At 41.5% G+C, this 15481-nt stretch overlaps 1 protein-coding gene across 2 annotated transcripts in view; it reads right to left on the bottom strand.

Annotated features, from left to right (window-relative positions):
- Positions 1-293: 293 nt before the first annotated feature.
- Positions 294-15481, bottom strand: part of PNPLA8 (patatin like domain 8, phospholipase A2) — a 31174-nt gene continuing 15986 nt past the window's right edge. For both annotated transcript variants that reach the window (XM_032969840.2, XM_032969841.2), the window contains exons 7-10: positions 15292-15349; positions 13897-14091; positions 8671-8866; positions 294-4847 (exon numbers count right to left, since the gene is read on the bottom strand). In XM_032969840.2, the coding sequence (XP_032825731.2) occupies positions 4570-4847; positions 8671-8866; positions 13897-14091; positions 15292-15349 (727 nt within the window). In that variant the 3' untranslated portion in view covers positions 294-4569. The remainder of the gene's footprint in view (positions 4848-8670; positions 8867-13896; positions 14092-15291; positions 15350-15481) is intronic.

The following is a 15481-nucleotide window of genomic DNA, read 5'->3' on the forward strand; positions in this document are numbered from 1 at the left end:
ACGTGACTTTACCGAAAGAACCAGAGTATGTCCACGCATTGCTTAATTTCAGCCATAAGTCCAGAATGCTGCTCCGAGAACACGTTTGGCGGCCCACATCCGTTTTGCCTGATTTTTGTCCTCAAGACACCGCGGTCGTGTGCTAAAAAACACGCGCGTGCATAGTGCTTAAAACCAACCAATATTAAAACATGATTATTGTTGCTAACGATATTGCATCGCAATGACAGATAAGTCTCTGACGATAATAACAGCAACAGAACACATTAAAAACTCGTATCCATCCATGAAGCTGCAGTCAATGATTTGCTAATTTTATTTTTTGTAAAAAGTAATATTGGCTACAATCGTGCATACACTTTACACACGTTTTTTTTTATTGTGAGACAGGGATTATATTGAGTTAATGCAAGTACTGTACTCTATCGTGTATATGGCGTTCTGGCAGTGAGAAATAATTAATAACCACAGTGAATGACATTAATCAATTGTTTCTCTGAAATAAAAACTGTTAACATTTGTTTTGGGATGCACTTCAGGAAAAGTTTCAATGTAAGCTGGGCATGGCCAGAGAGAATGTTAATACTTGACCATGGCTATTAACATAGTCACTCTTCTTCATAATAAATGCATTTCGATTCAAGACCACTAATCACCACCTAACATTAAATAAGAATACAATTTGGCAACACGTAATTTGTTCTGCATGCAAATTGACAGTCAAGGGTAAAATCTGTTTTCCACTAGTTTTCATTTTCTACAAACGTGTTTCATTGCTTGAATGTAATTAGTTTCCAAAATTCCATCATTCCCCCTGCCATGTGAACCATTTTGTTTAAGTTGAAGATTCTGTTTGCATTTCTTTATCAAATAATCGTGAGATGTAAACACACTTAGCTGCTATAAATGCAGTGGGGAAACATAGATGTGGCCAAACATATGGACGGCAACATAAGCATATTAACATTACAAAATGTAAATAAGCACCTCATGAATTATGTACGTATACGGCAATTCGAGATTACTAATTTCAAGAAACACAATCTTGTAGAAAGTGCTCAGGTTTGAAACAAATTAAATGTTCCACTGTCATTGAGATTTATTAAGCAATTTTAAAGTGTCTCTTATTAATGCAGGCATAAAAGACCATTTTATTGTGAATCAGTTCTTAAAATAATAAGTGCTTTAACATGATGAAGTTTCAATGCCAGTGAAAATATACAATTTTCGTGCAAAACAGGAGATGTAGAATGGCAATGAACGTGTCACATGTTATTTCGTATTGTAATTGGTGTGATCCAGCGGTTCTTCACCGTCACTGCAGCCTGCACCTCTTTGGTTCTCAGTCGTTAAAAAAACCATGTTAATACAAATCAAGATTTAATACATAGGGTTTGATTAAACAAGAGTAGTTGCACTTCCGTGGCCGTGATTAATTTGTGTTTTCGATTATTTACCTTCTAAAAACATCTGGCCATGTCTCGCACCTCCAGAAAGGGCATCTCGCACTCCCAGGGGGTGCGAGGTGCACGCCAGGTTCAGACCCACTGGTTTAATAAAACATTGTCAGGTTCCTTGAGCAATCAAGATACAACGTGTTCAGCCAATTATTTGTGCAATTAGCCTTGGAAAGTATTCCACTCATGCCATACATTAGAAACACAAACAGTCATCACTTTCATAATCATCAACAATGATCAATCCACTGCTGGATGATGCCCTCCCAAAGTTACCACCACCTCTCATGATCCTGTAATTTAATAATCCGAACATAAATATTTTATAAACTCGAAGTCTATTTTAGTGTGAGAAATATTACTAGCAACAGATTAACTAAATTAGGCTACTGTAGATTTGCCATGAGGCTTTTGCGTGTTGCTATAGTGACACCCATTAGTAACCTACAATAACAATTGCAGACGTGAACATTAAAATTAAGTCTCATTGCCTCATTCCTGCAAACCAAGGACTCGATTCCAACGCTCCATTGGTGACGAGGCGATAAGCATGACATTTGCCAGTTTACAAAATATGTAATAAACACAGAATTATGGGTGCTTTTCACAGGGGATTTTTTTTTTATCTTACAGCAAATGCCATACTATGCGAGATAAACTGTTTGAATGCACGGCCTGTTTCCCGAGGCTTGCTAGCCCACGACTTGGACAGCATCCGCAGTAAATAGAAAACAGTCAGCAGGACCTACTTTAGTCTCAAACAGTATCATCTTGCTTTACCGACAAGTGGTGCACAGGGAATATGGGGAGAAGGATACAGGAATTTACACAATTTATGCAGATATCTGTCTCAAAAGCACTTTTCTCCCTTACAGCAGCTGAATTTAATGATGGGCAAGTACACTGTATATAAATAATGATTACTCGGCAAATTACAGAACGGGGAGAACATAGCAACACAATTTATTCGTTGACTAAAGTCCAACAGCCTGTGATCGTGTAGGTTAGTAAACAATGTTAAATGTTGGTACCCCATATTCAGATGTTGTGAGCCTGTGATTAAAATATTTTAGAATGAGGAAGATGACTTTCAAAGTTTTTAACTAACGTACCATTTCGCTAGCTAGTTTTCATGTTATTTCAAAGCATGTTACACCAAGGAAGTTATTTTTCCCCAATTACATTCCTTAAATAATTATCAAATAGAGCAAGTCAAGATCTATAAGTATCTTGGGGTCATCCTCGATTCAAAACTGAATTTTGAAGATCACATTGATTATATTGGAAAAAAGACAAAAATAAAAATTGGTTTTCTGTATCGACACAAGCACTGCTTCCCCCCAATCTTCGGTTTGGAATTGATAAAAACTACCATACTGCCTCTACTTGACTACTGTGACATCGTGTATAAATCAGCCCCAAGTACTGTACTGAAGTAGCTTGATTCCATCTATCACTCGGCCTTAAGATTTACATTGAACTGCCCATATAGGACTCACCACTGTGATCTCTACATTGGGTCAAACTTAACATCTCTTAATGTTCGACGGCTTGTGCACCAGATCGTATTTATTTACGATGTACTTACAAAAAAAATCCGCAGACTACCTGCTGGATCTCCTCTCTGTTTCAAAGAACAAATTTGACCTAAGGTTTTCGCTCATTTACCAGCTTCACATTGATGCCCCCAGGGTCTGGAATGCTATTGCCCATAAACTGCAACTTGAATCGCTACCAATGAGATCTTCTCTCAAAACTGCTCTAGAGGAGATGTACACCCCTAGCTGCCACTGCTATTCATTGGCGTAAAATAAAATGTTTCGCTCCGGATGATGCTGCAAAATATTATCTGTATTTAGATTTAGCGTGCTGATCTTAAGGTGCATTGAAAAATTTGGTACTCCGACTGATGCTTCTATTGTTGTGGAGTAACTCATGCAGCCAGCTATGGCTCTAGGATTTGGTGTTACATGTTATTTATGTAGTTAATTGTAAAAATTCGGTTACAGTCCCTGTAATCACAAATACGTTGCAATTATGGCTTTACTTTTTGGTGATTTCGAAAAGTTTTTTGGTTTGGACATGTTTGTGTTATTGTAGTACGGAGTTAGACTGATGACCTTAATCTAAGTTTTCTTGTGGTTGTTGTTGTTATTTGACTTGCATCCCACTGGGATTTTTTGCACACAGCGTTGGTGGTGTATGGTGCTTTTTTCAGGAATATTTTGCTGGTTTTTTTTCATGGATTTTCTGTTTGCACAGTCACAAAGTCACTTTAAGATGTTTTCTTGTTCGTGTTTTTTTTGTTTGTTGTGGTTGCATCCGATTCAAGAGCCGAATGGCTCACAGGGCTATACCAAAATAAATAAACTGAAACCAAATCATTGGGGAAAAAAACAACACAAATCCTAACTTAAGGAACACTAACAGCTGGTAGAATATATAAAAAATATTTAAGGATTTTTTTGTCAAATCATTGTGACATTAGCATTCCATGTTTTATTTAATGGTAGTTACATTGAATTTCATACAATGATCGGCACTGATTTTAAATGTACAAAACATAAAGACGTCCAACCGTGCATATACTGTTGATAAAAAAAGGAATGAAAAACTGAAAATACTATGAAGCACAGGAGAAAGGTGATCATTGCCAGTCAGTGATCAGCATACATTTGTTGAAAAGTGCTCCCCACCTACTGTTGCAGTTATGTAGGTCTTGAACGCAACCTGCTACACATTGCTCTATCCCATGGATTCAGCAGCAAAATTCCATAAATGCGGCACGCATCACTGCAGCACTCATGCATATTCTGTAGAGGAAAAAAAAATAAACACGATTCCAATAAAAACTAAAAATTCAAGATACGTTCCACCTTGTCCAAAGAAAGTGCAACGTCCAGGGGCCACATTCATATCTTGACAAACCACAATTGCTCTGGCGATTTGTCAAACTGTTGGTAACGGAAACACCGGCACATTGATGCCAAAAAAATCGGACACATATGGGAGCACCCGCCAAAGTTATCAGTTAGGCCCTCATTTTCGAAAAGCTTTTCAGATTTACGGAAAAAACGGGGGGGGGAAAAAAAAATCGCCGGAAAATCCACAGTCACAGCTTAGACATTGCGGTTGACCGGACACCCATCGTGTCCCTCCAGAGCTGCCAGCGGTCGGCCACGCACTGCCGCCACGGCTTGCCGAGGCTCAGGCGAGCCGCCGCCCGCTCCAGCTTGGCACCGTTGCGCTCCAGGTAGGCATGGGCGTCGTTCTGCAGCTGGTTGAGCCGCTCGGCTCGACGCTCGTCCAGCGCCACGTCCTCCCGCGTCAGCGGGTTGAAGCGGAAGTAGGCGTCCGCGGGCAGCAGGCCGTCCAGCATCGTGTGCACCTCTGTCCAGCGCACAGGGGGTACCCGGAGATGATCAAGGGTCGTACGTGAGATTGATTTTTGTTTGTTTGTTTGTATGTATGCGCATAATATAGTTTTTTGGGTTAGATCGCGTAAATATGAATGGCGAAGAACCTGTCACCACCCAACACAGCCAACTTGTAAGGTTTGTCACGTAAACAGAACATGCCAATTCGTTACTAGTACAGCACACCGGTGTATTGGAGAGCAAATCCACAATCTTTACAATCTTGAGTAGGACGTTTTGCCAGTAATAACAACAAGATTCATCAGGTGACAGCCAGATTTGTTATGGATTTCTACTAGCAACGAATTAGCATGTTCTGTTTACGTGACAAACCTTACTAAATGGCTGTGACAGGTGGGGGTGAGTTTAACGACACATTTATCTTTATGCGATATAACAAAAAAAAGCATTATGGATGATATTGGTCCCAAAAGCCTACGTGTTAAATTGTATGTGGTCATAAATTTTAATTTAAAGCTTTCGTGACTGCAAGGGAATAATAAAAATACATATGTTTTATATTTTTTATTATTTTATTGTTTCCCTTCCACGTGACTTTACCGAAAGAACCAAGAATATGTATGTGGTCATGTTGATTGATTAAATTATTACACTTTTTTATCAGGGTAAGGCCCACTGAGCCTATATTGCTCTTTTTCAGAAGCGCACCTGGCCACAAGTGACACAACTCAACGAAATGGCTTATCGCGTGGACATTTGTAGCAGCCAAATACTCTGAACGCATGCTGTTTCGAAATGTGGAGGGAAAAGACCCGGGGGACGCGGAGAAAAATCCACGCGACCACGGGGAGAACATACAAACTCCAAATATACAGCAAGCGTCAGGATCGGGATCGAACCCACAACCCTCTGTATATCAGGCGAGAGAGTTAACATCGCTCCACCGTGGCACCCTTTGATGAGCTTGCCTTCGTGGATTCACCCCAGTTAGTCACTCAACGAGAGGTCAGTTGCCTCCTTATAAGTCGACCGCTACTGCAATGGGTACGTTCACTCTCATTGACGCCTACGCCCGTGTTCTGGACTCAATCTACCAGATTGACTGTTTCGTCTCTTCCACGATCTGGTCAACCCCCCAATACTGCCTATCGTGACAACACACCCTCTGACACACTCACTCACAATCACCCACTCGTCCACCATGCTTCATCACGCTCATCGGTGTGTGGAATGGTGCAGGAGGGGGGACGACTAAGGACAGGTGTCGTGGTTGGATAATCACTACACCACTGCATTTCCCAGATGTTTATTCATTCTCATGTTGCAGTCATCATTATTTTATCGACCATCGAGGGAGGGATAATTAGCCGAGTTGCACCTGGAGCAGGATATGAAATCGCAACCTTCGACTATAGGTCAAGCACTCCACCACAGTAGCACCGGATCAGATGAAACGTTAGTACGAACAATTTGTAATGAATGCTCTACTGCCATGGAATTCAAAGTTCGAAATCGATACAATGTAAGTGATATACAAGCATTCATACCTAACATCAATGTAACAGAAACAGGCAATTAAATTGCAATGCTTCTCTGTACTATTAAACACAGAGCACTCATTTATGTAGCAGTTTCAATTATCCAGAGTGTTTTGCCAGTCTACTGGGTTGATTTGGCAGCCTCACTCCAGAACATTAGAAAACTAGCTTTTTGGAAAAAAACAAATTTTGGTCATAGGTCTCAAGACAGGAAATGCATTTCTTCAACGAATAACATTCATAAAATATAATTGCACCCAAAAATCAGCAGCACAAGCTCATCATAGCAATTACTTAAAAAATGTGTGCAATAAAAGTAAAATTGCTGATAGAGGATGCTTGCTGTTGGAGATTTATAACCCAAAAGATCATCATGAGCAGTATAATATTCACAAAATGTACAGAATTTCAGCAAATCAAATTTTCAAGCAGACCTTTCTGTATACTCCATATCATTTCCCAGCATGGTTGCATATATACAATTTTGCAACTGAAGCAGAACAAACGTATTATGCCACTGCCAAATAAATGTGGGGTTTTTTTTCATAGTAAAATGCACCCTTTTGTCACTACCGGGCGGAGTGCAGTCTGTTGCCTCCGCCGTTTCATAGAAGCTCCATGCGGGGTTTTTTTTTTGCAACCATTACTGGGGCTAGGCCTGTGGCCATCTAACTTGCAAAATGTTTGAAAAACAATGATAGTGCCAGGACAACATGCAAAGTCACGGCTGTCCAACCACGCGCTTAGATCGAGGATCCAAAGTTCATGTTGCTGTCTGCCACTGAAACCAATTATACATCATAACCATCAGTCATGATCAATCCACTGCTGGATGAAGGCCTCCGCAAAACAGTCACTATGTCACGGACCTATGATGGAATGAAACATGAAGAGTACCTGCACGTGAGCTTAAGTAATTGCTCCATCTCCATGGTGGGCACCCTTTCTGGCACATTCCCTCATTTGGCAGCAGCTAACATTGTGTTGTTAGTCTTGACCACTGGCCATAATCCCTTTAAGGGATGTGTCTTTCCCAAGTACACTTATTTTTCTTCACCGTCAATATATCTGTAACTTGCGTAACTTCTCTTGTATATAGCTCACCATAAATTCCATATATGCTTTTTATAATAAAATACTCTAATTTCATCACTAAATTATGGACAGACAATATCAACATAACAGACTAAAGGAGTAGGAGGCTCTCATGAAGATCTTCTGCATGGCAAACTACAAAACTGGAAAACACATGATCCTCCTGAGTTTAGCATTTGGGTCAATAAACCTTTCCGCATAATGCCCATGGAGCATTTGGGCTGCAAAATGACAAAATAGATCGTTGGCTTGCCAATAGATCTGGTCCCCATTGTTTTATACTCCACCAAACCCTTTAAGGGGCGTTAACATAATCCGCCTGGGTTCGTACCCAGGTGGTTTCACTCTTATTTAATGTTCTCCTTATTTTCTTCATTACTCTTCCTTTAGTTCCAATGAGGACTCTGCACATATTTAAACCCACTCACCTCGTCCCCATACATTTAGCCCTTTCACCTTGAAATCCCCCCCCCCTTAATTTGTTTTACCAATTAACCTTGAAGGTTTATACCAATAAAGACAGATGGATTTAACGTTAAAAGGAGACAAGGTGAAATTGGGTCATTCCTTAACTGTTGGTTAGTTTACTATCTCGGAAAATAAATACCAATGGATTTTTTATGCTTTCTACCATTAGTTATTTTTTTCTCTGAAAGTATCAAGCTAATGATAATAACATGACACGGCCGAACGTCATGAGCAGAGGTGCGCACATGACCTGTCCTGTAACGTCGTGAGATGACACCACGCATGGTTATGGCGTCGTGTCGTATGACGACACTGCACTGGCTGAGGAGGCTTACCCCATCACCGCTGGTTTTTTAAGCACCAAATTATGGTTAATGCTATAATTAATTTCCCCGATGTTCTTGAGGGTTAAGTCTCCAATGAGGGAAACAATGTTATAATAATATTGCATTTATATTGAAATGCCTTTGCGAAGAGTGAAATCGTGACCCAACGTCACAGTCAAATGAACGACAAAGCTCATGCATCAACACATTCAACCTGAGTTTCCCCTGGTCTGCTCTGATGAGTCCGGTGTGCCTGATACCCTCGATGCCCCTGGAACTACCGCCCGGGAACATCGGAATGTTGCAATGTATAATGTGAAGGAGGGTGTGGAACGAAAATATTTCATACGCAAAAAATAGAGAGGGAGCACGCGATGGTAGCTACGCCTATGTTGCACCGCACACTCACCCTCCGTGTCCGTGGCGCTGGTGATCACGTTGCTCAGCTTGGCGCGCAGGCTGGTGGAGGAGACGTTGCTGGAGCTGGCGAGTTCGTGACGACCGGTGCCCAACGACACCACGCACTGCCACGGCATGCCTGGCCACAGCAGCTGGCACTCGTGAAGGGCCAGCCCGCATGGGTTATTCACCGTTAGGGCGCCGTCCTGTTCCCACAACGACAAAGAGCGTTCGATGCACCGATGGGATATAAATATAAAACCCGAAAAACAGACGCTCCGATAGTCTTAGAGTAGACAGTGGAGGTGTCATAGCAATATTTGTAGAATCTGGCAGGAAGAAGCAAGAGACGGTTTGGTGTGCTGTCATCTAAAACAGTGGCTTTAATGAACTATTAAAGAGGATATAGAATTGAGTTCAGAAATGTACTCTCAATGTATTGTACTCGGCAAAACAAAATCTATTTGAAAACACGACTATTGTTTGTTTAAGTAGATATGTAAACACACTCCATGCATGAGTGCAATTGTACATGCTTGCATAATGATAACAGGAAAACCAAACTATCAAGGTCAAGCCAATAATGACACTGATGACCCAGTTACATTTCATGGAAAACTATTGTTGGTGTGGCCCACATAATAATCAAATGGCATAACATTCATCAACGTGCTACAAACTGTATTCATTGTGTATACGGCGTTACAAAAACCACTGCGTTACAAAAAAACACTGCATAATTGTTCCATGGGCATATGCTGAGCAATGACAATTATCTTATTCTAAACAGTGCATTACATTCATTTGCACTTTATTTGTAGATGTGATGTGCAATTACAAATCAATATACCGGCCCAAAGCACTAATTAACTTGACTACTTAAGGCCATCAATTGGTGCAATCATTTGCATAGCCATCAGCTGCAACGAGAGAAGAACTAATGCTTTTAAACTTAAAGCCTCATGGCCTAAATTAAAAAAATCAATTAACCTCAATTTCAATCAGGCACGAGTGTCTCGCAACACAGAAGCTGTCTTTCCTGCTCACCAGGAGCCTAAGTAGGTTGTATGACATGTGAATGTGACTACCTATTTACAACTTAAAACCACAATATTACAATAACATTTCTCCTTTTTGTTTTAGCATATTCATGATTTCCCGACTATGCAACCGCCACCTCAGCACACAGCAAATCATTATGTATGACCTTTCTGCAACAGCAAAGGCACGCACAACACCGTGGGATGGACCTGGATGTAGCAGCCATTATGGATCTGTCTCCCGCAATCTCTCGACTGTGCTCTCTAGGCCACAGCAGCGTGTTTTACTCAAGGGTTAGCGTGTGAAAAAGTCCTTGGCTATCGGAAATGAACATTAAAATAGCAAAACCAAAAACCCTTTTCAGTTCACCGAACCATCTTCACCCAAAATGTGTATGCACCTTTCCTAGCTTTTGTAATTTTCATATTGTAATGTTTAAGACCCGAGGGTTTTAACGGCTTTTTTTTTAATATGAAAAGAAGCATGAACCCAAACGAATCCTTGTAGTAATGTTTGGGTGTCCTTTAAATCCTTTACACTGTATATTAAGGGATGGCTCAAGTATTCAAAGAGAGCTTCTCACTCATTATCGATATTCAAGATGAAGAGGCCAATAGACAAGTTACATTGCCCTCTATAATCGGCATGGGAAGAGCAGTTGCGAGTTTAATGGAAAATAAACATTCCTCCCAAATCAGCCTTGTCCCACACTCCAAACCTTCACTGCTTTTTGGCTTTTCTTTCTGCCCGTCATTTAGTAAAGCGCCAATTACTTTGCAGTGTCATACTATTATTTGTTTATCGGAAGTGGTTGCAGATTAATTGGTGGCTTCCTAGCGACTAGTTTGTTGTCAAAGCTTAATTGTTAAGTTTTCAAAGAGCCCTGTGCAATTTATTGCAATTATATATAATGAGCCTCATGTGGTACAACCCTTTTGGTGTGTTCTTCTGTAAAGGGTGATGCATTCTTACTAAAATTACGTTATCGAATAACAGAGATACACTTGGAAGTTCGCTAAGCCGTGATATAAAAACCAATAAAGATGTATTTACTCAATAGTTTGCATTTAACGTTTAACAAGATAAAAAATGAGGGAAAAAACAAAGTAAAGAATAAAATTAAGCATTTTAAGACTCTTTTAATTCAACCTATCTCTTCATTCCTATGGTGCTGTAACAGATTTCACTATCCCGTGGGAAATCAAGAGCTGTCAACATTCCCACTAAACATTTATTGATGAGCATTGTCCCAAGGTGATTGAATCACATGCTGCAATAAATAAATAAACGTGCCATAGATATGGGCAAAAAAATAACGGCAGCATAATGATTGGCATTAAATGCTATTCTGGAATGGATTTTTAAATAGTATGGACGAAGAAATGCAGAAGGCAGCTTAACTGGAAGCTTCCTCATATCATCGTCTACTTAATAAATAACGGGGCTGTGCAAGCACATGCTGTGCAATGCTTGTGTATGAAATCACATATGATTGAATTAATACCCTTAAATTAGGTTATTGAAGAGACCAAACGAGGCTACTGTACAAAGTACTACACAAATTCACCCAAAATGCAACTCTATAGTAAAAGTGTTATGCTTGAAAAAATGCATTCTTCGGCTCACAGAATACATCACACCACGCTTTATCCAATCGGGTTATGTCTTTAAGTAGAAAAAGCAGGGTCACACTGGTGTCAGAAACACGCATTCTGCAATAAGTTATTTAGAGAATACGTTTGCATTTAATTATAACTTGCCAACTTTGGTGTACAAATCCTGCTGCTGTTCTGCTTACCACTTGGTGACCCAAGAATTGGCTCATGTTGTGCTCGGCACACATCCAGCTGACAAAAGCGCTGGTCTCTGAGCCATCATTAGAATTCTGAAAACGTACACGCTTCCGCCAGCATAAGTGGTAAATGGCTAGCTTGTAACTTCAACAAAAAAAAATCACCATTACCATTAGTATGCCAAGTACTGCCTTAGGAAATGTGCTCCAAGTGAGAGAGATGATCATGAGAGATAGTGGTGGTTCGGAGGGCCCTTAAGCCTGCAATGGATTGACATGGCTCATGAAAGATGTTCCAATCAGCATAGGAGAGTCCACGTGTTGTACAAAGCAAACAACATGCCTGGTTAAATATTCCAAGCACACTAACCCTCACCCAGATGAATAACATGTGCAAGTGTTTTCTGTACACGTGTGAAAATGCTCCAGAGACAGATTTAGTGAAGCATCCCATGTGAAGACAAAAAGAGTGACAGCGTATAGCAGGCTTAGGCCATCAATTAATTCCGGGAAACGTGACTGATGTCACCACAACGCACGTGTGGAGGTCAGAAATATAAATTGAGCGGAAATGACTTCCAACCTAAGGGTTAAAATGATCAATTTAGGTCAGATGCTGCGTCAACAGTTATCCTTTGGCAAGCGAGTTTATTTCAACTGTAACATTATCATTTTTTAATGTTTCAGATTCCAGTGAGCATGTGTAATGAAAAGAATGACACTGCGGTCTTTATCTTTCACAAAATTATCCAAATGCAGAACATTTACTTTACTGAAAGAATTTGAAACTTCCATAACACAAATTCCAAACATATGTCTAATAAACAACAGTATGTATGTGTGTGTATGTGTATTTGTGTGTGGAGCGGTAGTGCAGTGGTAAGCGCACTGCACTACAAGCCCGCCTACAAGTTCGATTCCCGCTCACGACCAATAACACTAGCCCTGGGCCTCCACTAGGTATACTCAGCCTTAACTTAGCACCTGGTGTGGTGTGTAATTATTGGCGGTCAAGTGTGGTGCTGACCACCCACTCCCTCGTGCACTATGCTGGCCTTCATAGGTGCTCGCTAACAGCACTTGCCCAAACAGCCTGTTAATGCTACATGGGGGATCTTTGCCTATTTTTGTGTGTGCACATGTATGGGTGTGTTAATGTTTGTTGTCTATTTACTTATTTATAAAGATAATTTACAGACCTTTACCAATTGACAAATAGATAAAGGCTGCTCAAAGGCATGTTGGTCAAAGGGGTTGTTTAACCATACATCACCACATTGGTCAGTCCGGGTTGCTGGGTTCATAGCGCAGTGAGAGCTAGCTCTTCCATCACCTTACAACCCCACTATTTATTGAGCAAACAAATACTAAACAAGGATGTATTTTTCATTCAATGAAAATTGACTATTTACTTTCCGAGGCTGAAGTAGGCGTTTTCATCACGATCTTTTACCAAACTTTTAACTCGCACTAAAACCAATATTCTGCTGTCCTGCTAGCCAAAACCTGAATTTATCTCGAGTTTAATAAATAAAATCACAAACAACGCGGGGGTGGTGTGGCCAATGGCGGAGCCAGGATTTTCAGGTAGGGGGGCAACCCCTCCAACTGGCACAGCCATCGATCGAGGGTCGAATTCGAACCGTGTGTGATCGGCATCGCGCTCGCTGAAGGTGAATGCCTTCAGCGAAGTCGTGTACTGTACACGCAACTGCGCACAATTCTGTGAGTCACTTATAACTGCTTTGCCGTTACTTATTGCCAATTATGGACTCATACTATTGTCCTATCATCTCATAGTCCCTGGCACAAAATGCCGATTTATTACTAATAAACCCCAATGATCCGATCGAATTTCGATTTAAAGCTTTCGTGACTGCAATAATTCATCTTCTTTGGTTCTTTCGGTAAAATCACGTAGAATGAGAATAAAATAATAAATTGATAAAATAAAATAACACAATAATATTCTCACGACGTTTCGGCCACAACACAAGTGGCCTTCATCAGGTGAAGGGACGAGACTGTCTGGAGGACAGCGCGGATCATTGGGGAGGCACGTGCCACCCCACCCCCCCCCCCACTGGCTCCGCCAGTGGGTGTGGTCAGCACCAAACCTGGCTGCCTTTGTCTGCCCAGCGTTGATAGTGACTCACCGTGACAGGGACTAATTTAGTGCTGAGTCGATCGAGGGGAGGCCCAGGACCAGTTCACATATTCACCACGGACTTCGGCCATGAGCAAGAGTTGAACTCGGGCGGCCGGGGTTTGTAGTGCGGCACGCTAAACCGCCGCGCCACCGCTCCGCACGCGTTCAGATGTCGAACTTCGGTGCACCGAACGGCAACGCAGCGTTTGCTGGCGGAGCGTTACACAACGCACGGGGCGAGAGGGGGGCGTCACCTGGTGCAGGTAATCGTTGAGCTTGTACTCCTGGAAGTATCCGGGCGCGGCAGAGGAGGCGCGGATTGCCTCCCACAGGCGGTAGCTGCAAGCCCCCGGATAGTGCGAGCGCATGCCCACGCGGTGATTGTAGTTCCTGAAGACGAAGGGCTTGGGTGCCGAACCAACGTTCACCACCGTGCTCACGGCCACCACCTGTTTTGTCCGACACAAGCACGTGGAGGTCGCGGGTATACAGGGATACATTTGTTTTAATGGGAAAAGGCAAATGGTGTAAAAAAAAACATAATCACTGTGCACTGATTTATATGTCATGAGCACAAGACCAATGTTCAATTATATAATTATCGGAATATGAATGTACCCAACACAATATTGTACAATGTTTTTTTTTAATAGCTACAAATGTTTGAGGGTATATTAAACATTCCTGTATGTAGTGTGTCTGAAAGTCTACGAGAAAATGATGGTTGACAATGTATTATAAACTTTCCAGAAAATCCATTAAATAAATCGAGTGTCCGAGATTCTCATGCTGTACGAAGAACTCTCATGCACGAAACATGCAGGGCCTCTGCTGCCGAATGCTGAGGGCCAGTAAAAATTAATGACGGGTATCGGGAACCAGACCAGATAATGGTTCTCAATTTATTAAAACTAGAGTGAGGCAGCAGAAGATGTGCTTTAGTTTGGCACGAAAGGAAGAGCCCATCAAATACACATTCAATTCTGCAGAGTGCTGTAATATAGTAGAGTGCATAATAATTTCTATCTTAGCACTAACGCAAAAACCCCACAAAGAAAAATTCGTGACTGTTAACAAAAAGCAACATGGCGTGGCTCTCACAAAAAAAAATCATCCGAATTGTGAGCTTTTCTATTGACATTGTATTCATGTTTTGGGACCATATTTAGCCTCGGGAGGCAAGACTCAACTGTGATTTTGGTGCCATAGCGTACTTTAAAAAATTAGCAATTTTTTTCCAAGTAAACCTACTGCAGAGAGATGTTGTGTACCGGTACAGCCCTCTTGTGCATCCAATGCTGCACGAGCGGCTAAGCCAAGCAGTGCAGGCAATGGGGGTTGTTTCACCATATTTTACCACGCTCGTCAGTGTGGGTTGGTGAACGCAGAGGGAGTCGATGTTCGAGTTTTTGGAGCATAGAACAGCACATCAGGGGCTTTCACAGTATGACTCTACGCTGACTACATAGCATTGCAGCAGCCTAAAGCCCCTGTGTACTGTGCATGGTGGTCACCCATTCAAGCACTCTACAGGCTTCGCTCAGCATCCAAGATCTAAGGCTGGGTACATTTACGGGCGATTGTTCATTGACACAAGAGTTTGCAGGTAACAACATTGGAATTCAGTTTATTAAATGTTGCCAAGTTACCTTTGGCGTGCCAGAATTACGAGCCGTTTCAATCATTCGCGATTCTCCCATCCGTTCCCTTGTCAAAAACAAATGGGAAAAAGACAATTTAAATGATCGACGTTCACTGTATATGCCGGTAACATGTCACACAGAACGGAGCAGTTCACGCACAAAAAAAGTCCTGAATGCAAGTTTACAAAGGCAAATG

The sequence above is a fragment of the Petromyzon marinus genome, chromosome 42, assembly GCF_048934315.1.
Source record: "Petromyzon marinus isolate PM22_M1 ecotype Great Lakes invasive population chromosome 42, UKy_Petmar_22M1.pri1.0, whole genome shotgun sequence".
Classification (NCBI taxonomy): domain Eukaryota; kingdom Metazoa; phylum Chordata; class Hyperoartia; order Petromyzontiformes; family Petromyzontidae; genus Petromyzon; species Petromyzon marinus.